General features: G+C 38.1%; 1 protein-coding gene across 5 annotated transcripts in view; it reads right to left on the bottom strand.

Moving 5' to 3' along the window:
- Positions 1–6,577: 6,577 nt before the first annotated feature.
- Positions 6,578–23,501, bottom strand: part of opa1 (OPA1 mitochondrial dynamin like GTPase) — a 38,023-nt gene continuing 21,099 nt past the window's right edge. For all 5 annotated transcript variants that reach the window (XM_079882534.1, XM_079882535.1, XM_079882537.1 and 2 more), the window contains 4 exons: positions 23,153–23,246; positions 22,894–23,004; positions 8,880–8,948; positions 6,578–8,018 (listed from right to left, as the gene is read on the bottom strand). In XM_079882534.1, the coding sequence (XP_079738660.1) occupies positions 8,884–8,948; positions 22,894–23,004; positions 23,153–23,246 (270 nt within the window). In that variant the 3' untranslated portion in view covers positions 6,578–8,018; positions 8,880–8,883. The remainder of the gene's footprint in view (positions 8,019–8,879; positions 8,949–22,893; positions 23,005–23,152; positions 23,247–23,501) is intronic.

Genomic DNA, 23,501 nt, shown 5'->3' with positions numbered 1-23,501 from the left:
ATTGAGGATCTTAATGGGATAGTGCGAGAAATAGTGCAGATAATATATAATATATTATGTATATTATATCGTATACACTACCGTTCAAAAGTTTGGGGTCAGTATGATTTGTTTTTAAGAATGTAATTCATATATTGAGCAAGGAAGCAATAAATTGATCAAAAGTGACAGTAAAGACATTTGTTACAAACTATTTCTATTTCAAATAAATGCGGTTCTTTTTAAACTTCTATTCATTAAAAAATCTTGAAAAAAATGCATTAAGCGTTTCATGAGTACCAAATCAGTATTTTAATGATTTTTAAAGGATCGTGAAAGCTAAAAAAATATATATTTTATTAAAATAGAAAACTATTTAAAATTGTAATAATATTTCACAATAATATTAAATGCAGGCTTGATGTGCATTAGAGACTTTAAAAAACAACAACAATAGAAACACACATACAGTATAGGTTAAGATTAGGGATAATCTGAAGTGTATTAATTGAACTCTAACATGGTTATGTTACATGTAACATTATGTAGTGGTGTATAAATGACAATTTTCAACTAAATTCAATCTCATCTAGTTGTTGGTGCTGCTAAACTACAGAGGAAATTCAACCAGCATTCAGTCTTGTAAAGAATCCCCGCTTCAATGCAAAGGCTCTACACTTGTTTGCCAAGGGCTTTAGCATCTGCTAAGATACCATTCTTGCCAATGAAGTAATGTCACCAGACTTCGTTTGGTGCAGACACACTATGCCACTTACACAGTGAATGCGGTCCTTAGAGTCCCCAACGCTGTAGTGGTAAGGCCCTACAAGTGCCACTCCGCTAGGAGGGATCAGCCTGCCTGTGGATACACTTTCATCCTGGCAACCGATCCCCCCTTCAGTCCCTTCTCCATACCAAACATCAGTGTTTACCTAAAGGATGAGGGAGCTGAGCTAGGACCTCACCTGCTGGCCCCGAGGTTGCCATGAATACCCCAATAATCCCTCTAAGTCCATGCAAATTCACCCAGGCTGAGTCGCTCAGCCCAACAGAGGCGGCGCTCTGTTGTTGATCAGTTTGCCATGGCAGCAGCCCTTATCTCCACATGAAAGTGGGAGCCTGTCATGATGCGGACCTCATTCGCTGCCTTCACCGCCTCCCGCCGTCTCCAAATCTTTCACAGGATGCCGCATGTTTACTCCCAGCGCTCGGCGTGTTAAATTAAACCTCTAACAGTAAGCATTCGTGTCCCTTTATGAGTGAAAGAAAGAGCCTGGCTTGTTTTGTCTTGTGAGTGGAAAAGAGCCACGGAGGGATTAGGGAGCCGAAATATAGATTTGCCATCGGGAATCCATTAAACGGCCTCGTTCCCCTAACAAAGGAGCTAATTCATTTATGACATTCCAGGCCATGAGACAGTGAGGTCATCTTATTGATTTTTCCCACTTTTACTATTCAGATGAATAGTGAAGCAAAGAAAGAAAGAAAAAAAACCCGACACATCCAGTGCTTGAGAAACAGAACCGTGGATCTATTCAGCTTCATCCATAAGCATTAGAGATATGTGCGTCACAACCAGTGGGTAATATCTATGCTAAATAGTTATAGTAATTTATGGCTCATCCTGAGTCGTAGGCCAGGGGGATGGGGAAGAAAATAAGTGACCTTTGTGCTTTGGCCAAAATCCCCATGGGCCTAATTCAGCTGGGGGAATGGACCCCACAGCAGCAATGGGAAGATGCCTCAAACATAATGCACACAATAGCCAATTGTGCAGTGGTTTCTCTCCTCAATATAAAGCAAAGAGCCCAGGGGACAGTAAAGGGTGAATGAAGCCTGTTGCTTTTCTCAGGCATGATGACACTCGGTGATGAAGGGGTGTCGACTCAGCGATCAAGAGTATCTTATTGTGAGATGTACAAACCCGTGAATTTAGGATAAACACTAAAGCTGTTCAACACGTTTACAGTAATAAAAGTAGTGTTCTCAAAATGTTGATAATCGCTGCTTTTACTTTGCATGGCTGTAAATTCAAGACAAAAATTTTAAATTCCTGCAATTAAAAATCAATCTGTTTCCATATGTGATTTGAGTGTGCACCAGTGTTTTCTGTACAGCAACCATGAATGCAATACAAGTCATGATGTCTGATTGACAAACAAATTGCTCGCTTGCACCTCAATAAAAATGATTCATAAAACAGATAGCTGTTTGAATCAGACTCACTCACTCATTGAGTTGTTCTAATCCATTACTTAAATGGGAGCCATTTATGTCTTGAAATGATTTGAAATGAACCAGGAAGGAACTGTGATGTACATTTTACGTTTGTGAGACTTCTGTTTACTACTGACTCACTGTTCATTTGACAATGTTTATTTAAACATTAAGATTCACAAAATAGATTTGTTATCGTAATAAATTACTAAATGGTTTTCTAAAAAACATTGAAATATTTGACCAAAAAAAATAAAAAAATGTTGGTTATTGTTTAGCTTTTAAAAGCAAATTCAACTAACAATTGGATCTCATTTGCTAAGAAGTTATGCATTCAATGAACTGAAGCGCCTCTGAACAATCATCTTTATCAAGGGATTCTGTAATTTGTCAACTACTAAAGTCTTTTTTAGGGACTTTTTGTTTGTTTGTCTGGAGTCCAAGTAAAGCTGCTGTTCTATTTCCACAGAACAGATAAAGTGTTTCGTATCAACACCATAAGAACAGTAAAGATTGTGACATTTTTAGATTATTTTTTGTTTTTAGATAAAATAAGAAAATCTTATAAAATCAAACGATTAAAAGTCAAAAAACCCAAAAGGCGTTAAGAGTACAGCAATACGGACACCACAAACTGCTTCACTCTTAATTGTCACTGGATTTCAGCCATATTAGTGCAGTAAAAAAAAAATTAAAATCCCACCCTGTCTTGCAGCCCTTTATCAACTGCGATCTGTATAGGACTGGGACAGCACAAAGCCCAGAGGGGCTGGCCCGTCCCAAAAGACAAGCCTGTGAACAAATGGTTACATGGCCAAAACAGCCCAAGAGCTGAACTGCTGAATTTATTTCCTTTTCCCAAGCTTTATTCACAAAGTGACTCTGCGTGGCCACCCTCCCCAAAAAGGGCGGGCGGTGAGGTAGACAGGGGGGCGATGACAGAAGGGGCATAGACAGAACAAGTCAGTGTCTTTTGAGGGAAAAATAAAGCTTTGTGAGCATCGGCAGTGGTGGCACATTTGACAGGTCTTTACCAGTCTTCAGCTCCTTTGTGTCACTCACATAATGGAGAAAAACACAAACTGAGCCACTGTGGCGTTGTGGCCCTGGCTATTAGTCAACGTGACGGTCTTTGGAGATGCTAATGGCCATATAGTGTGTCCTCCCCCGTCTTCAGAAGCCAGTTATCTGATAGCACAAAGGCATTTCGCTGGAGGTTGACTTCTCCTTCGCCCCTATTGAAACGCTACAGAGTCATTAGGTTAAAGTCTTTCTCTTTTTTTCCCCTCCAAACACTCCTCCTTCTCAGACTATCCTTTTTAACAAACGGGGGAATATAACCATTCTCCGAGACGTGAGAGAGGCCGGAGCATATGTATGCGTGCGACCCCTCAGGTGCTGGAAAAGAAATGGAGCGCTCTCTAAAAAACAGACACCCCGCAATTCCCTCCGCACCCCTCCGGCGAGGTAACGATGCCAGTAACAATCAAGGCCTTGTGAAATGGGAGAGGATGCCCAGGAGTTAAAGACCTCTTGCCCGCTGTGTTATTCATCAGTGTGGGCTGGAGCCGAGAGCTCAAGGGCCCCACGCTTCCACACATAGCCCAGAGGTCCAGCTCTGACAACCCTGCACTGATGAGCACAGGCCACAGAGAACCGAGTCATACCTCAGAGCAAGGGCCAGTCATACCTAACATACATCATCTTCCAGATTCATTAGTTGCAGGAAATGCACATTGACGTACAAGAACTTGAATGCATACGGCATCTAAAATTGGTCTTTATTTAAATATCAGTAAACAGAAAATTCAAATAACACTGCAGTTTTGTTTTTTGTAAACTAATCTAGGGCAGTGGATCTCAACTGGTAATTTCACATCAGACATTAAGCGGCAACCAAACACCCTACCAAAGTTTATTGTTCAAAATAAAAATAAAATAAAAAAGATGCCCTTGAAGCATTGGTCTGATGAAAATTTGGAAGATCGAATGAAAATTCTGTCTTTAACTACTATGTACTAACTTTTAAATTAATAATTTCATTCAATGCACTTATTGTGTAAGCTACATGTATGTTTTTACATTGTACAAGCAACTGATAATTGCATTCATGGTATACATTTGGGGCCAGATTTACTAAAGGGGGCAAAATTAGCGTGAAGGCGCGATTCCACAAATGTGCCGATGGGAGGGGCAAGTTTTGCACGTGATCTACTGCTGACGCGCAAATGAAAGAACACAGACGCAGTCAAATCATTTACATAATGACCAACGCAATCTACCAAGAGCAGCGCTAATTAGCGTTGAGACCACTGATAACGCAGGTGAAAATGTGGATTGTAGATCCCAGCTAAAGAAAAGTACGTTGAAAAGCTAGTGAACAAAAAAAAGGGTTGCAAGAAGCAGGTATATTGCGTGACTCCCTGTAGTTGAGGGTTCCAAGACGTCTTTTATTTTCTGCAGTAAATTAAAATTAACATGGCTTGGCAAACGATGTTTAACGATTACGATAACGTCTTCCTCTGGCATTCCAAAGAAATTAATATGAGTGGAAAATATTTTCTCCCAGAACCACGCGCTCTGTTCTCTGCGGTGTCTCCTCTTAGCAGCAACAATTGCAGCCATGTCGCAAAATGGGTTAAGACAAGCTTTTTTGGGGTGTTAATGGCGCAAATACCAGTAAATTGACTAGCGCAAACACTAGCAAATCGCGTTGCGTGATTCATTTAAATACTCACCTCCCATAAATTTAGCCTCTGGAAGGGAAACTCCTACAAATGCATATGCAATAAGGTCAGCCGCAAAAACAACTCAGTCCACGCCTTTTCAGCGCTAATTTTGCCCTGCGTGTCTTTAGTAAATCCTGTCAGTAGTTTTTAAACACCAAAAGAGGGTTTGCGCTGGCGCAAGCTGTTAGTAAATCTGGCTCTTGATCTGTTAATGCATTCCCTGGGAATCGAACCCACAACATTGCCATAGCTTGCACCATGTGCTAATTTCTGAGCTGCAGGAACGCTGAAATTGCAGGTTGGGCGGCCCACCAGTTGAGAACAGCAAAGGACTTTTGATATAATCTTTTTTCTTAATTACAGCATTGGAATGAGTGAGAAATTTGGGTAACACTTTATAATAACTACACGCTATTAATCATTAGTTAAGCATTAGTAAACAGTTAATTCATCATTTATAAAGCATTAATAGACATTAATAAGCAGTTTATAAATACAGTTATAAATGCTTCATTCTTGATTTATAAGCATATCTATAATGTGTTTAATAATTGTATTTTCATAATTTATTAATTATCAATTTATCATTTCTAAATGAAGTATAGCATTATTTACAAACCAGTTACTTTATTTACCATTATTTACAAAGCAGTTATTTAGGAGTTGTCATTGATTCATAAGATCACTTAAGTGGAAGTAAATGTAAATGCAGTTAGTTATAAAGCATTTAGTAGTGGTCAGTTCACTATTTTGTGAGCTCATCTAAAGTGAGGACTAGTTATGCCTTGTAAAGCATTTATAAAGGAGATTTAAAGGCTCATTTATCTTCTAAACAGAAAAAGGAAACAAATACAACACAGTGATACAGAACATAACAATATATAACAGCCTTTAAATCTCCTTTGTAAATTATTTACAAAGCATAACTAGTCCTCACTTTAGATGCTCACAAAAATAGTTAACTGACCACTACTAAATGCTTTATAACTACCTTAATTAATCATGAATTACAGTAGAAATACATGTTAATAAACCATCTATTAACACACTAAGTAACTATTACTATATGTCTGAATAATATGTATGAATGAACATTTAAATAATTTATTAATCATTTACTCACACTTTATAAGTGATCTTATGAACCACTGACAACTCCTAAATAACTGCTTTGTAAATAATGCAATACTTCATTTAGAAATGATAAATTGATCATTAATAAAGTATGAAAATACAATTATTAAACACATTATAGATAAGCTTATAAATCAAGAATACAGCATTTATAACTGTATTTATAAACTGCTTATTAATGTTTTATAAATTATGAATTAACTGTTACTAATGATTAATAGCATGCAGTTATTATAAAGTGTTACCCAAATTTGGAGTTTATTCTGGTTATCCTGTGTATTTAAACATAAAAACTACTGGACAGAGAGAAAGATGATTCAAGGATACGGCCAAACTGTGGATCTTTCAATAAATATTTTCCAAAGTGCAACAAATGTGTTATAATTTAACCAGTTTAAAAAAACAAAACATACACTGTGATGCCTGACAAAAAGTTTAACAGCAAGCAAAATTCTCATAAAGCTGGAAATTTCGGAACATGTTGGATAACGCCCATCCTATATCATCTTAAATGGAGATCTGTTTAACATACTTTTATTATTACTTTTCTTTAAACACCAATTTAATAAATAAACCACATCTGTTGGGGTACAACATGCAAACATTACAATCTACAACAAAAACGTGGAAACATTCTCAAATCAACCGACAGATTTTCTGTTACAAGCACCGCACTCATATATTTTTTCCATTGTGACAACAGATCCATGATTTCAATGAACCTACTCTAAGGATACTTTACAAGTACATAAACATGTACCAATTTACATTTTTGAGCAACCAGGAACAATTGTGTGGTGTCCCTTACACTAAAAATTATCAGGACATTAAAGTGGATTTTATATAAAACCCAATCAGACCACACAAATTCCAGGGAGAGAGAAAATGTGCAAGCAAAGAATAAAAGTGCACTAAAGCTGAAGATGACTGATGAAAATCAGAACCATTTGAATCTCTCAAAGTACATTATAGAAAAAGACAGAAAAACAAAGTGAGAGGAAATGGTGTGTAGGGCCGAAGTAACGGACCGGATATGCCATTGCATTTTCATCCATCTGTGTGAGCATGTCTTCATGTTTTGTCTCTTCAAGACCAAGTCTCATAGCGTTTCTTGAATTAACTTTAAACTAAGCTAAGTGTGACTACAAACAAATGGTAGGTGAGATCTACTGTACTATTAATATCAGATTCTACAAAATAATAACAAGGTATTTCGATGGTGGTCGATTGGTAAGATGTTAAGACGTATCATTTTAACTGTGACCTCCCTAACTGTGAATATTGTACAATCACAGCTCCAAAAGATGAACAAAGGCGGCAGTTAGTGATAAGACATTTTTTCTCTATTCATAGCAAGGCCAATCAATAAAAGATGCATTTTACCATTTGGATTATCCATAAACATCCCCTTAAATAATAAAGAAAGTCAGGGGAAAGAGAGTCCCAGACAAAGTCATTTATTGGGAAGGAGGGATGGGAGATGATGTATGTGCTGACTGGTTTCTCTGAGAACATGTCTGGTGAACACATTGGTGGCTTTTAAGCACTGGAGGAAGAAAGAAAAAAGCATGACACTGACATGTATCATTCTCTAGTCAAGTAAGTGCTTTTTCTCCAACAGTGAATAAATATGCAGCAAATGTAAAGGGACTCCAGCTCACTTCACTTACTTTCACTGTTGCCAAGGGGGAACTGTGTGTGTGTGTGTGTGTGTGTGTGTGTGTGTGTGTGTGTGTGTGTGTGTGTGTGTGTGTGTGTGTGTGTGTGTGTGTGTGTTTGTGTATGTATATATGCATGTGTATGTATACGCGTATGTGTGTGTGTATGTGAGGAGATACGTTAAAAACAGAGAAGACAAGAAGCTGGGAAGAAAGTTGTTGATTAAGGGCAAAAAGAATGTTGTATTTAATCAGTGCATTTTCTTCTGTAAGGGCATGACTGTCCAGAAACAAGATGATCCTGAAAGAAGACAAAATATTAAGATTTAGTTCTCAAATCATGAAATCCAGCAAAAAGCATAAATACATTTTAAATAATAATAATGATAAACTTTAATACTACAGTGAACACTATTTAAACACCATGTGTTTTTTGATAATCCATTGTTTTATTTAACATTTTGAATGAATTACTAACATATGTTGCATAATTGCATCTCCTGCAGTAAAAAGAAAGAGCTGAATTAAAATACTTCATTACTTAATACAATAAGATGAGTAAGCATTGAAGAGATGAAAAGTGAATGAAAAAGAAAAAAGTTCACCCAAAACTGAAAATTCTGTCATCACTTACTCCTCCTCAAGTTGTTCCAAACCTGTATGAATTTCTTTCTTCTGCTGAACACAAAAGAAGATATTTCGAAGAATGTCAGAAACTAAACAATTGATGGACCCCATTGACTTCCAAAGTATTTTTTCCCATTCTATGAAAGTCAATGGGGTACATCAACGGATTGGTTACCCATATTCTTTAAAATATCATCTTTTGTGTTCAGCAGAAGAAATAAATGCATACAGGTTTGAAACAACTAGAGGATGAGTATGGGATGACAGAATTACATTTTGGGGGGTTTTACATACAATTCAGAAGGCATAGTTCATTTCTTGTTTTTTAGTGCATTTCTCGTTACTTTGGCAGCCCTCATTTTATTATATTTTTTATATAAAAAAATGGATTATATAATATTTTTAAGAATATTTACACTAATTAAAGTATAAATTATAATTCAATTATTAATCATAAATGCCATCATAAACCATTTCTATCACTTTCGCTCTACTGTTTTCTTTATCCATGCAGTAGAAATTAAAAACCACCTACTTCTCTATTTCTCTTTGTGAAGAGCTTCAATGAAGGCTTCAAGTTTCTCCTGAATTTCACGTACTTTTTCTGTAAAGAGAAATGCAAATGTGAGCAAACCACATAGTAATATTGATGCCATTTCAATGGCATGGAATTACCATTCCATCTCCCCTGCGCTGAACTGAATGAAATTGACTCATCTTCTCAAGTTCAAGCTTCTTCTGGGAAAAACCCTAACCTGGCCACATCATTGCAGAGACGCACTTTCAAGTGGACTCGTATGCATAAGAATGTTTTGCAGGTTTTCTTGCAGATAAAGTATCAAGTCGTGTCAAGTGCCATTGTGGGTATATTCTCTGTCTCCCAAACAGCAGATGGTGACCACTGACAGTTCAGCACTCAAAGGTGCGTGCGGTTGAGGAGCAGATGATGAAGAGGTGGTGTTCTATTGCACCTCCTCACCTCCACATGCCACTTCAAAGCATGTCCCCTTCAGGGAGTCATGGAGGAGGAGTGGGAATAGGTGACAACTTTTAACTATGCGAAAGAGAGGGGCAAAGGTAATGAAGATGATGCAAGATGATGTCCTTTAAAATATGAAATTCAATTTCATTCTCATATAGAATTTTGGTTCCTGCATGGGTAAATCTCACAAAGAGGTGTCAAGGTCTCACAATTTAGCCCAAAAGTTAAAAGAACACAAATATATGTATTATATACATACATATTACAGTGATGGAAAGTGGGTGGTAAAATGCACATTAATTGTCCTGGGGGGGAAAATAGCACAATGCAAAAAAAAAAAAAAAAAAAAATTGTAGGGCTCCATTTTCTATATACAAAATATTACTTTTGTCTCTCTTTTTTTTTTTTTTTAAGGTAAAATACGACCTTTACATTTCTTGAGGTTTAGTGTAATCCATTAAAATTAATTTTATGCAGTCTCTTTCATAAACAAATTAATTAATTCCAAGATGGTTGATGAAAGAAAAATTATAAATATAAAAGACTTTCATTCATGAAAAAAAAGAAAAAAAAAAAGAAAAACCTTGTAGCCGGAGCTACTTCTCTCTGTTTATGTCTAACTGCAAGTCATGCATGTACTGGGCTACTCCGCAGCATGACCCTAATGGTCTAAAATAGTCAGAATATAAACACTTATTATAGGTTAACCATAGTGATTCAAGATAAGACAAAAACACGGTTTGGAAAATGGATTCATGATGTACTCGCTCATTATATACATTTGATCAATTTTGAACACAAAAAAGGTACATACTGCAGCTTTAATGTTTATGCTTAAAAGAAGTTAATAATTTTATTTGTTGTTTATTTATTTTCAAACTTTGTTTAAAATGAAATGTTTTCAGTGCGTGTATTAGTTCTTTTTTAACATTCTCATCTCATTAACAAAAACGTGATATTGATAATTGTGATAATTCTGATCACTATAATCGTGATATGAAATCTTCATACTGTTTCATCTCTAATCCTAACCCTATGTTGTTATTTAATATTGCTCAGTACTTAAATGTATAATTACACTGTAACAAGGACACCTTAAAATAAAGGGTTACACTATTTTAAGGTGACGTAGTTACATTGTATACTTACTCAAATATATATTGATTAATATGAATTAACAACATGTACTTGCTATAGATTTACGGTTAGGGTTTGGTTTAGGGTTAGTTACTTGTAATTATGCATAATTTACTGTTATTGCTATAGTAAGTACATGTAGTAACTACGTCACCTTAAAATTAAGTGTTACCAAATAAAGTTTAAAACTTCCAAATCAGTCATTTATGAGGTTTAATGACCAGTTGGCAGCGAGGCAGCTCACTAGGTTTTAGAGCAGAGCTGTTATGCATGTTATATATTTATGCAAGACCATTTTAGAGTTGCCTAATAGTGTGTGAACAAACAATCTATGGTCTCATATGACATCAGGTTAACTGGGCTTTTAAAGTGGACACTGGGCTACAAGTTTGTGGCCGTAACGAAATACTGTCATCCGAGGCTCGTGCAGCCGTTTTAGGTGTATTTGTGGTGTGGGGATTCCCCATTCTCCTCAGAGGTGTAGGATGAAAGAAATAAGACATCCTTTGTGGACATCTGACATCTCTAAGGTCTGAAATTCAATACTATGATCCACACAAAACCGCACACGTGCTCACACGTACAAACACACAAACTTTCACAAATATCCTGAAGCATGGAAACATGACCCTTCAGCACCTTCTGAACACGTATACGCAATCTCAAGACTTAGACTTTTGAGTATCTTTTTTTGTGCCTAGGGACATAAAGAGTAATGGTGAAGGTTAGAAAATATAACATGCATTAAGTTTTGGAGAGGGCCTGGTGACACGGCAGGTGTGGAGATGAAACTCAAGCCACCCATGTTCTTTTCTGAAGAATGCAGGACAGCAGCAGGAAAAGATTTTTGTCATAAAATGTATTCAATCTGAACAGTTTTGATGATACCTGATCTAATTGCATGACACTGGAAAATAGAGATCTGTGCATTTATTATGAATAATTTGATAATTGTTTTCGTGTTATGGATGAATTACAAATGTAAAAATATTATTAAAAAATAAATAAATAAATAGTTTGCATACTACAAATGAACTTAGGCATTACATTATAAAAAAGTACAGATCATTATTTTTAAAAATCATTATTTACAAATATGCACAGCTCTGCAATAGTGCACAGCATCTCCAAGCAACATGTGCTCTTAAAGGGACAGCGCTACTCAAGAGATTACAGCAAAGATTACTCTTACAGGGCTTAAAGGGTAAGTTCGGTATTTTACACTTAAAGCCCTGTTTACAGATCGTTTCTGATGAAATAGAACGGTTAAGATTAAATTTGGACACATGCTGCTGTCCCGAGAATTTTAGGTTTCTTTCGCTTTCCCCAAAACCTCTAGAATGGGTGTATAGGTGCACTGGAACACTCCTTCATAAAACGCATTAAACTTTCGTTTACAAAGACGTGAAACTCACCGAGTGGTCAGGGGTGTTCACTGATATGCTCACACAAAAATCGCTGCAAAAGATGCTTTCCAACAGGTGTTTTACCATTCGTTGTAAAACTGTGGATCTATTTTTCCAAACGTCTCACACCCGTAGATTCTTCCGTTGAGAGCTTGAATAATAGACACTCCAGCCCAGTTGATGGCGATAATGCACCTTTGCCAATTGCAAGCAAACCGCTGGCATTTCATTGAATACACAGAAGAAGCAGAAGAAGAAGCGGCGGAGTAATACCGTACCTCACACAGCACATTCAATACAAGTCAATGGAGTTGGACAAAAACTACGATAAAACCTGTTGGAAAGCATCTTTTGCAGCGATTTTTGTGTGAGTATATCAGTGAACACCCCTGACCACTCGGTGAGTTTCACGTCTTTGTAAACGAAAGTTTAATGCATTTTAGGAAGGATCGTTCCAGTGTCCATAGGCTGCCATTGTGTCGATGGGGGGGAAAGCGAAATAAACCTAAAATTCTCGGGACAGCAGCATGTGTCCAAATTTTAATCTGAACCGTTCTATTTCATCAGAAACGATCTGTAAACAGGGCTTTAAGTGTAAAATACCGAACTTGTCCTTTAAAGGAAAAAGTCGTCTAAATCTTGAAATAAGTGGTAACAATTAAATATCCAGATATTGGCAGATAGATATACAAAATCTGCTAATAGAGATAAAAAAATAGTTACAACAAAAACCTAAAACCCAGATAAATGGCTCAATATATCGGCCCGTATTTATAGTATTTATAGATGTTGAATACTAAAAGTTTTTGTTTATTTGTGGCTTGTTTCGTTTATAATACACCGAGACTCTAAAAGACTGGGCATGGAATGAATCAAGAGGACGTGATGCGAGGGGAAACCGCAAGTCCATGGAAACTGTCAAATCGAAAACGTGTACGTTTACAGCCAATGAAGTTTTAAAGAAGAATGAACAGCTAAGGATGATGTGAACTTGTGTGTATATGGGCTTAACGTGTCTGAAAAGACTGTGAGAAACAGATATTTATTTCTGGTCACCATCTGTTTGTTCCACACGGAGGAACGCAGAATGACGGCTAAGAAAAGGCCAAAACAAGACCGGTCTTTTCAGTGCCTCGGAAATGTGAAGCAGGAGAGAGAACTGCTCCTTCCCCTGCTTCTGTGAGTCCGAGAACAGGTCCAAACTCCATTTAGACCCCTGTTTACCTAAGAGATGAGCTTTTGGACACATCCATTCATAGGTCTTCTCTCTTTATCTGGTCATGAATATTCCCATAATCCTTTGGCCCCTGTCCCAGCAGCCTCCTTTTTTAGGAGGTGTGTGGTGGCTTTCTCTCTTTCAGGATTCCTCCTCAATCCCTTCTTTGAAAGGGGGCTCTCGCCTGATCTCCACATGAAATGATATCTCTTTCACTCCCACTCTTGCGGGCCTCTAAGCCTCCTGGGCCGGAGCGGCAGAAGGCTGGAGAAAGCCCTTAATTGACCTGTAATTAGACTGTGAAACAGTGTGGCCGTGGAGAACAGAAGGACAAGGAAAAAAAACGAGAGTCAGGGCACGGGATACCGCCAATGAGATGGAGCTGAAGAGAAACTCAATCCCTTTTGATATAAATGGTGGCCTTCGGTATTTGCCATCAAGTAGCACGACCATTAATGGGGAAAATGGCAAAGAAATTAAAATGTGGCAACAGCCTTTTCAGCAGCTCACGTTTCCCACCATGCCTTCCCGGAAACAAAACTGCTGAAGACGGTCTACGGAAAATCAATGTCACATCACGTGTGAACCTGTGTGACAAGAAAAGCTTCTCAAGCCGCAAACAGAAAACGAGAGAGGTCCTTAAATTGATAGATCACCCTAAAATACTGTTCCAAACCTGCATGACTGACTTTCCTTTGCAGAACACAAAATAATATATTTTGAAGAACCATTTTTTTGTACATGCAATGAAAGTCAATAGAGTTAAAAACAACTTTGGGTGTGTGTAGGTGAGTAAATTATGACAGAATGTTAATTTTGGGGTGTCACAACACCATGGAAAACAGCAGTCCCACAAATCAGCTCTCCAAGTTGTCTCTAAAACATATGGTCACAAGAAGGAGAGGAACTGCTGCCGGAGCTCTGCTGTGGAGAACCTCAGGGTTCAACATGAGGGTAGCTTTCAGCTTACCTCAGATAACTGGCTTATTTGAGTGTGTGAAATCTAACAGCCAGTTAGATGAAGTGTGTAATTTCTTGAAGTTAAACACTTTCCCCATCACAGCATAAAGTAAAGAGACATCTAATAAGTCACTAATAGGCTGATTTCCCAGAACTTTCATTGACATGAAAGGCTAAATATTACATTCTTGACAAACAAATCTTACATGTATTCCTTCTGTCCAAATATGAAAAAGCCCTCTTTACTGTCTTTCTACAGTACCTTTAGAACCACTTATTAGAATGACATTTTAGGCCATATACTATAGAGCTATGCTAATTATCACAATGTGATACTGTGACTACAATGGAAAATATATCACATTACATGCAAGATAAATGTAAAATATAATTTCATCCGAATTGGTTGATATTGGATATATTAAGGGATAGTTCTCCCAAAAATGAAAATTCCGTCATCATTTACACACCTAGTCATTCCAAACCAAAAAAATAAATGATTGTCCATAACATAACATAACATAACATAACATAAAAAAAATAAAAAATCATCATTCCCAATCCCTATATTGAAGTAAAATGTATTGCTGATGTCGTTGCATGAAAGGAAATTAACCACTAAAGACCACAAAGAACTTTTGTAGCATTCATTTCAACACACCAAACAGTCAGTAACTTTGAACAACATCTGATGGTGCATCTAATGGGAGTTTTGACTTCACTTTCCCCTTAGGCTGTGTGAGAGACTCTTACTTATAAGGGCTGTGCAGAAAACCTTGTGTCAACCCAGGTGTATGCTGAACTCCTCACCTACCCTTCACAGCCTCCCTCCAGCCTGGCCTCCAATAAGCATTTAATTACAGGGCTTTGGCACAGGTAAGAAAGGGGCAAGTCAAGACGTGGAACAGCCAGAAAACAGTCAACCGGACAATAGATGGCCGTCCCTCTACGAGTATTTGAGACCAAAAGTTACCCTCGCTGGAAAGAACAATCTCATAACTGCATGTCAGTCAGCATAAAGTTCCAACTTTGACCCTTCACTCACAACTGCAGGTGGTCACAGTGCATTTCCATCCCACCCCTAATTCCTTGCACCACTGATGGGCATCTAAATGGGATAGTTCACTTTTCTTCTTTGGAACACAAAAGAAGACTATAAAGTGTCTGTGTTTTTTGTCCATGCAGTTTAGACCATGCACTGTTGTTTTGGCCCCAGTGACTTTCATTATAAAGTCAAAACCAATCAAAATATCAAATTTTGTGTTCCAAAGGAGAAAGAAAGTCATACAGGTTTGGAACAACACTGAGCAAGAGTAAATTATTTTAATTTCGGGTGAACTATCTCTTCTGAACCCGATCTGTCTGAATATTAGTCATATTAACTGGCTAATGTGTGTGCAGAAATCTAGAGGCCTTTCATCAGGTCCTGATTTAATGGATCATTAGGTTGGACAACATATTTTCTGATGGATGTTTAGCTCTAGGTTAAGGGTTAAATATTAGGACTCTGGATTTAAAAGAGAAAAACACACTTTGTTGCCGTGGTTTGCAGAATATATTAAAGTGATGCCGGGGACTAAAATTATAGCTTCAGTAAATCCGTTCTTTTAACTATTCATTGAGAAAAGACATGATAAAGGAGCAGCACTATGTCATGCAGTGTCATTGTGACTGGTCCAGAAGGTGAGGCATTGAAACAAGTGCTCTGTTTTTCCTCAATGAGGAAGGAAATGTATGGTTTTCCTATTACCTCATAACATACTATCTGACAGATAGATGTATAGTGTGGTGTGCAGAGGCTTTGAAAACAGCCTTGCAGGAGACCGACTGACAACGGGACTTGATCCTGCCAACCCCAGAGGTCCTTTTTGAGATGGGACGAATGGTGAAATGGAAATGCAAGATCGTCGGCCCATTTCCCACTCATTTAACTTCCGCTTCCCCAGGTTCAGAGGTAGGGTGACAGTAAAAGAGAGAAGTGGGAAAATACTTCCTTCACTGGGATGACGAGTGTTGAGAGATTTATATGTGGAGAGCAGGACCTCTGAGAGCACTTGGGTGGAGTGACGGGGATACGTTGGTGGGAGAGGGCGGCCCATTATCGGCTTGCATGGGAAGACCGGGGCTACAAGCCAGCTTCGGGGGGAAGGGGGGCTCGCTCCAGCTGTTTTAGAGATGGGAGCGGTTTCCTCTCAGCCTGAAAGAAAGGCATAATCGTCTTTCTGTCACTAGAGGGGCAGGCCAAAAATATGCTTTTCACATCAGAGCGACGGGGTGCAGGGAATATGGTGAGAGCGTGTGAGAAAGAAGAGGCGGAGTGAGAGGAGGAAAAACATAGAAGCTGGCCACAGATGAAAGGCAAATGCATATAGTTCTCCAGAAATTGATGTGTGACGTGCAGTTTTGTTTTCAATACAAGGTCATTGGTTGAATCAGTTTCTGGACATGTCTTTAGTGAACCGAACAATAATTTGCATAAATCAAACACAACAGCAAGAATGACTCAATGGTTTCCAGTTGAAGAGACCACCACATGCCCAATCCGGCTTGGAAAAGAACATCAAGTGTCCTATATGGAGTTACTTATAGCTGTATGACAATTATTTTACTTAAAAAAAAAATAAACAAATTAAGGCGTCATGACCTGCATTTTTTTATAATATTCTCTGAGGTCCACTTATAATGTTATCAACATTTTTAAATAAAAACACATCCTAATTTAGAAGAAATAGGCTATTTAGTATTTTCTATCCTGTTTTTGACCCTCTGTCTTCCAAGAACTCTGCATTGATAGGTGTAAACGCCCACTGCTATGATTGGGTAACAGTTTTGCATATTAAAATATTTTTCAACGTCCCCGCCATTACAAGTGTGGAATTGTTTTGAAAACTTCCGATGTTGAAAAATATCTCGTTACACAGTTGAAACATTTGCCAACTATTTGAAACATTTATGCGTATATGCATTGTAAGTCTCGGATATGGCAAATAAAGTTTAAGTTATAATAATTTTAAGGGGGGCTAATTCACTCGTTTGGGGGGAGCATGGATTGCAAATGAATTTTTTCACAACTTGGCACTTCAAAACGTCTTGTAATCCTCAGGGGCATCTGTATCGTTATGTTGCTGGAGTAATGTGTTTGCACCCGTTTCATATTTACTACTACATGACATACACAAATCAGTGGGCGGGGCTAAAGAGGCAATGGTGCAGAGGTGGTCTTTCGTTGCTTTCTGACGTAATAATGTAACAAAATCTGAAATGAGTAATTTTCTGAGCTTGGTTTCAATAAAAGCTGTTTTTGGACTAACAAGGAAGTTTGGATTTCTGAAATGTACAGGATATTTTTTATAATACAATGACCTCTTATATGTCAAAAGATAAAGGAAAATCCAATTTCTCAATTCATGGCCACTTTAAACATAAAAAAAAAATTGTAAAAATAAATAAATAAATTCACCAGGTTAATGGGGACCAAACAATTGCCTATTTTCACATTCTTAACAGGGTTATTATTATTTACTAAAACTTGAACCATTAAAAAAATCATTACTTTAAATAAAATAAAATAAAATATATAATATATAGATATATGAAAAAAAACTTAGCTAGTTGCAAAGGCAACATTTCTCATTTTTGTTTAGTCTAAGTTGAAGTACTAAATAACAAACTAAAACTATAAACTAAAACGTGATAAAAAACTATATAGACATTTTATGACATTTAAAAAGGATAAAGAAAACTAATAAAGATTTTAAAAATTACTAAAACGTTCAAATTAAAATGAAAACAGAAAATATAAAAATGTTATTAAATTCAAAATATTAACAAGATCTGTGTATATCAATGACACTAAAATAACACTGGTTCTTACAATTCTCAACATTCATAGATGATTATTTCTTTAGTTTAGCTTTTTGATGAAAATCTCTATAATCTAGCTAGCAGGGCAACATCACGAACAGATGATAACACTCACAGGATTAACAGTTCACACCTGAGTTGCACCATATGCGCAATATGTTTTATATTCCCAGCTCTAGATAATCCAATAAAAGGCAAGAACATACAGTCAAGGGAATGATTAGATAGAGGGCAAAGAGAGTGAGAGTGAAAGACACTGTAAAAAGGTGGTACACCAGCTTCTGTGGTGACCTAACGCCTCATGCAAACACAGTTAAACCCTGTGTATACAGAGCTCAGGGGCAGCAACAGTACATCACAACGCTAGGAGGAAACAGAGAAGCGGTTTTCATTGAGCACTTAAACTGGTTTCCATGTCATCCTTTCAAGAGAGAGACAAAATGATGCAAAGGTGATGAGGGGGAGACTGAACGTAACAGCGGTTCTGAAGGACCTGCATAACACTGATCTGGTTTAACTTCAGTATAATCCTTGCAGGAGGTGAAACTGTGGAGAAGATGTAACCTCTCCAATTAGGGCTGGATTGACAATAATAATAAAATGATGTACTAATTAAGTAATGGGTACCAAAAACAAAACAAAAAAAGTAATGGATTCCAAAAATGTAATACAAAATAACTTCAACCGCGTTTACTTTCACATGCCTGTAGACTTGTAGTACTGCTGCAGGGTTGCAAGTTTGAGCCCAGACTATTTTTGTCCTGCTCTCCCCTCCTCCCTCCTCTTTACAATAATCCTATCGCCCCATAAAAAGTGAGAGTAATGTCAATTCACACTTCAGTTGCCATGTCTCAAAGACTAATTTTGAAGGCCCTTAAAAAGCCTAAAAAAGTAAGTACTTAAAAAATAATTACTCTGGCTGTTTACACATCAAATTTCCACCATTCAAAAAAAATTAAACGGCAACTAAGAGCCAAGTCTACGGCTGTCATACGGGCTAACAAGAGAGGGAGCCCCGCACGCCCTGGATTGCTGTAATTGAATTGAGTCTATTAGGTAAATCAAAGACTCATAAAGCCGTCGCCTGACGTGCCTGCAGTTGCATATTAGCGATGTGGGCAGAGCTCCAGCGAAAGGCACAGTGCCATACAGCTGCCTTGGCACTGCGCGCGTACACGACACATCACCCACAGGCGGCAGCCAGAGTAACAAGCCTGAATGCAGCCATCTTGCACATCTAATCCCACGCATTCCCACTCTCTCACTCACACATGCTCAATCCCCAAGTGTGAAACCAGAGCAGCTCTCTGCCTGCATGCCTGCCTGCAAGTAAGGGCAAATCGCTCTTAACACCAGACTTTGCCCCAGGGGCTAAATTTTTTTCTCTTTGTTAAGGGAAGTGCCCCTGTCCTCCCCCAGCTCCTCATCTTCAAACAGGCAGACAGGTGAGGCCAGGGTCAGCAGCTCAGCTCCCTGCACCTGTGGGAGTAATAGCCCCTCACGGCCTCGTGTGAGCCGGACTCAACCCCTGGCCAAGCCCCAGGTTCCATGAGCCCATCAATACATCTCTCGCTTTATGAAGGGGGCTGTCAGTTTTTCCAATCCGTCTAAAAAAAATAAAAAGGGGAAAAAAAGAAGGCAAACAGGGAGCAAGACAGGGAGCGTGTAACAACAGCTCATAGGTGATTTAAAGAGCATGGAGCTTGAAATCCCCCTGCTTCCTAACCCCCTCCCTCCCGCTACTGGATTCTGGAATCTTTTCCTGTTGGGTCTTGTAAGGTGGGCGACGTGGGATAGATGTGGCTTGGAGACATGTACCCAAAATAAATCCCCCACTTTTCCACCTTCTAAAAATCACAATCCAGGAATATATCAATGGCATAAAAGGTCCAATTTTGTGAACTCAATACAGTCTAAGATTGGATTTAGCAAAGCGTCATCAAAGTGAACTGAAGCACAACGAAGTGCTTCGTAATGAGTAATGGGCTTCACTGATTTGTAAAAATCTCAAGAAGCACTCCAGAAGTCAAACATCTAAGAGACGCTTGTCAAAACTGCTGGTCAGAAAGTGATACTTCAAATTGGATGGAACTTTAGCAAGAACCAACTGAGAGAGTATGCTATGGTTTATTAAACTTTTGGAAATCTTTGGATTTTTTTTTTTTGCCCAAGGTTCGGCCCCTGGTTCCAAAAGGTGTTTTTTGAGATAAAGATAAAAAGTTAAAAGATTCTAACAATCTAAAGAACCTTTTTCCACTGATAAAGAACCTTTTGTGCAATGGAAAGGTTAAGGGTTAAGGGTTATTCATGGAAACATACATGACAATAAATAACCTTTTTTTTTTTTTTTTTTTTTAGTTTGATTCAGCTTGCAAGATGACAAAAGGAAAAAAAAAATCACTTTGGTCGTAAATCGATCAGTTGTTATCATATTAATTTGAGATCCTCTGATCTCAATGCATAATGGTGCTGAAACCAGGCCAGATTGAAAAGCTTGCTGATGTTTAAATGGTTTAAGAATTTAGGAGGTGAGTGCGGTCAAAATAAGATTGTTTGTTCTCTCCGAGAGGAAACCGAGACAGCACATCAAAATACATCAAAAGCTCCAGGAACCCTGGGAACATGATGCCACCTCACGCATGAAAGGCGGCAAGGCCAGACAGGCCCACAAATTCCTCCCTGCTATTTGAAAAGGCATTGGAAATAGCCAGGATTCTGTCCAAACTCATGTTCATGTTGAACTTTGCATATCCCTTCAGGATGTGGCAGAAACCACAAAACTGGATCAAAAAGGGTGGCAAAACTAATAATGTACTTACAAAAACAACATACTGTGTTAATTGTGTATACACAGAACAGACAATGTAGTATATTTATACTTAACACACATTGGCAAACCTCTGGCCTGAAAACTATACAAACATGCTTTTGTGCCCATGTACAAGCCCATGGCATGTAGGCCTACACAAAAAAATTATAATATATACTGTGAAAGAAAATGGAAAAACTGAATATAATATGATACTGCACATGATCAAGCCATTATGATTCCTGTAAACTTATGCCAAATAGAAAAGCCTTTTTACACTTCAAACTTAAAACGCACCACAATGACGACAGGATGAAAACAGCTGGGTCTGAAATTATTTATAATAAGAAACAGTTTCTGCTTCAATTCAAAACATACTATTATGTTTATTAATAAAGTCAGATGAATGCTTAATGTGTCTATTAAAATGTGATGTAACAAGCACACATTACGCTACATGTGTGTGCTGACCACGAGGCTATCGGCTCCGAAGTCTAAAAAAAAAAAAAAAATACACATTTTCAAAGTGAAAAAGTTAAGTAAATGTGCTAACGCCATTTACGCCATTTAACATTGAATTTATCTCACATATGATCCCTTTGGCAGCCCTAATTGTTACGTTTTACTAAACACAGTCATTGTTTTTCATATCATGGCAACCATTATTAACAATCCAAGTCCTGTCACTACAGCCCTCTCTCTCTTTCATAAAGACTGACTGCACCTTAATAGAGTGACCATGTGTTTTGTGCAGTGGCAACAGCTAGGGCACTGATGCATGCATGCCCAGACTTGCTTTTATTAGCATAACAGCCACTTCTTGGGAGGTCATGCTTGTGTTTTCCCTGAGTGCTGGTTATCCACCAAGCAACGTCATGCTTTACAGCACAAGAATCCACTCTAAGGGTTACCCAACGCCAAGCATCGGGCTTAAACAGTGGAGGGTCAGACATCTTCTAGAACTAGAGGACATGCTCACGGGACCAAAAAAAACATCCTGGTCTTTATATTCGGGCAGATACAAAAGCAGATTGAGCACTCTTGCTGGTTAACATGGTCCATCTCTGTCCTGTAAGACTGTGTCCTAAAGACTTAGTCTCTTAAAACATGCAGAATATTTAAAACATCTGAATGAAAGCTTTGCAAAGCTTTATTGCTTTATTGAATACTTCAAATATTCTTGGAAGATATTTGTTGAGTTATGGGATAAAATCACTGCCATCATGCTTTTTCCTGTCCACTGCAAAGACACTTAAACAAGTCAACCTGGTCAAAAGAGACAGTGCCCACTAAACATTTAGAGAGGCCTCTTAGATACACAAAGACATACTTCATAGAGAAGGCAGAGTGGCTCTTTATGACTCAAGACACTGTATGGGCAGTCTGACCATTGTGTCTAAGCACACACTAACCTGGGCGGCAGGGTCATTACCTCACTCTCTGTTATCACAGTAATGACAGCACTGGGATTTACGTGTGTGCAAGTCGTGTGTCTGCGCGAGATCAAGTCTGAGCATGTCAGTCGTGCCTCCACAAATTGCTGCTTTAATCAACAGAGTGTTTAACAGTAACCAGGGCTGAAGACATGACAGACAGCAGGCAGTGTGCAGCCAGGAGCTCTCTCACACTGTCTCCCACACTGTGAAGGGCAATTAAGGGTTCAAGCCTCAACAGAGGAAGGAACAGGAAAAAAAATGAGAGGGAGGGTGAGAGAGAAGAGTGTGTGGAAAGCTATCTGTACCCTTTTCTGAACTAATAACGCAAAAAGGAGTGGAATTACAACTATAGACACCTGACACTGAAGTACAAATGGTTTAGGCCCTTAAAAAAAACTTTTAGAATTCAAATGTGGGATGAAGGGGGGGGGGGGGGGGGGGGGGGGGGGGCAATAAAAAAAACTAAAAGTTTGTTTAAAAAAAAAAAACTGTTGTTGCATTGAAAAAAAAGAGGATTTATAAACATCAAAAGTATTCATGAAAAAATGTCATATTCATCAATATTATAAATGGACCCAGAAAAATGGAAATTTAACGCTGGAGTGAAATTTGATAAATTACCCCACATAGACCAAATGAATGGGCTGTTCAGTGCAAAACAACACTGCCCTCTGGTGGTCGACCTGTCTTGCTGATGTTTCACACACTGAATGAAGGGAAAGTATGAGGATAAACTTACTGAGGTCTTCTGCCAACTGAACCCTCCTGCCGGTGATCAGCTGGACTTTCTTCTCATTGTCCTCTCCAAAGTCCTCTAATACTTCTTTAACGTTCTTCTCCAAGCGCCGCACTGCACACAAACACACACACAAATGCTTGTGTTGTTTGAACATGGAATGGAAATGCTGCGAGTAGTCTGTCACTGTTCCCTCTCACTGAAGCCTGTTTAATTAGTAATGAGAGACAACCAAAACTGAAGACTTTGCAGGAAAGCTTACCTTCAGTGTTAGTGAGCTGTTGTCGAAGAGTATTGCCTGTGATGGCCAACATCCTCTGGATCCTCCAGAACAGAACTACATCATTGCACTCAAGCTGGAACACAGAGAAATATGAGAAACTATTAGCTAAATATAATCTTTTAACACAAACCAAGACAAAAACAGCTATTTTACATAAACTGTGTACTGTATATAAAGTAAGGAAACACTGAAACTTTTCAGTCTTTGGCCGAAAGAGAGAGAAAAATGCTTTGATGATAATTCAGCTCAGTTATACAAAGAGTGCAAATTACTTTTGTTTAGTTATTGATAATTAATCATTTCTGGTTTTCCTTTTTAAATAAATTCC

This window comes from Squalius cephalus (assembly GCF_949319135.1).
Source record: "Squalius cephalus genome assembly, chromosome: 10".
In the NCBI taxonomy this organism is placed as follows: domain Eukaryota; kingdom Metazoa; phylum Chordata; class Actinopteri; order Cypriniformes; family Leuciscidae; genus Squalius; species Squalius cephalus.
This window is presented reverse-complemented; position numbering and strand designations above follow the sequence as displayed.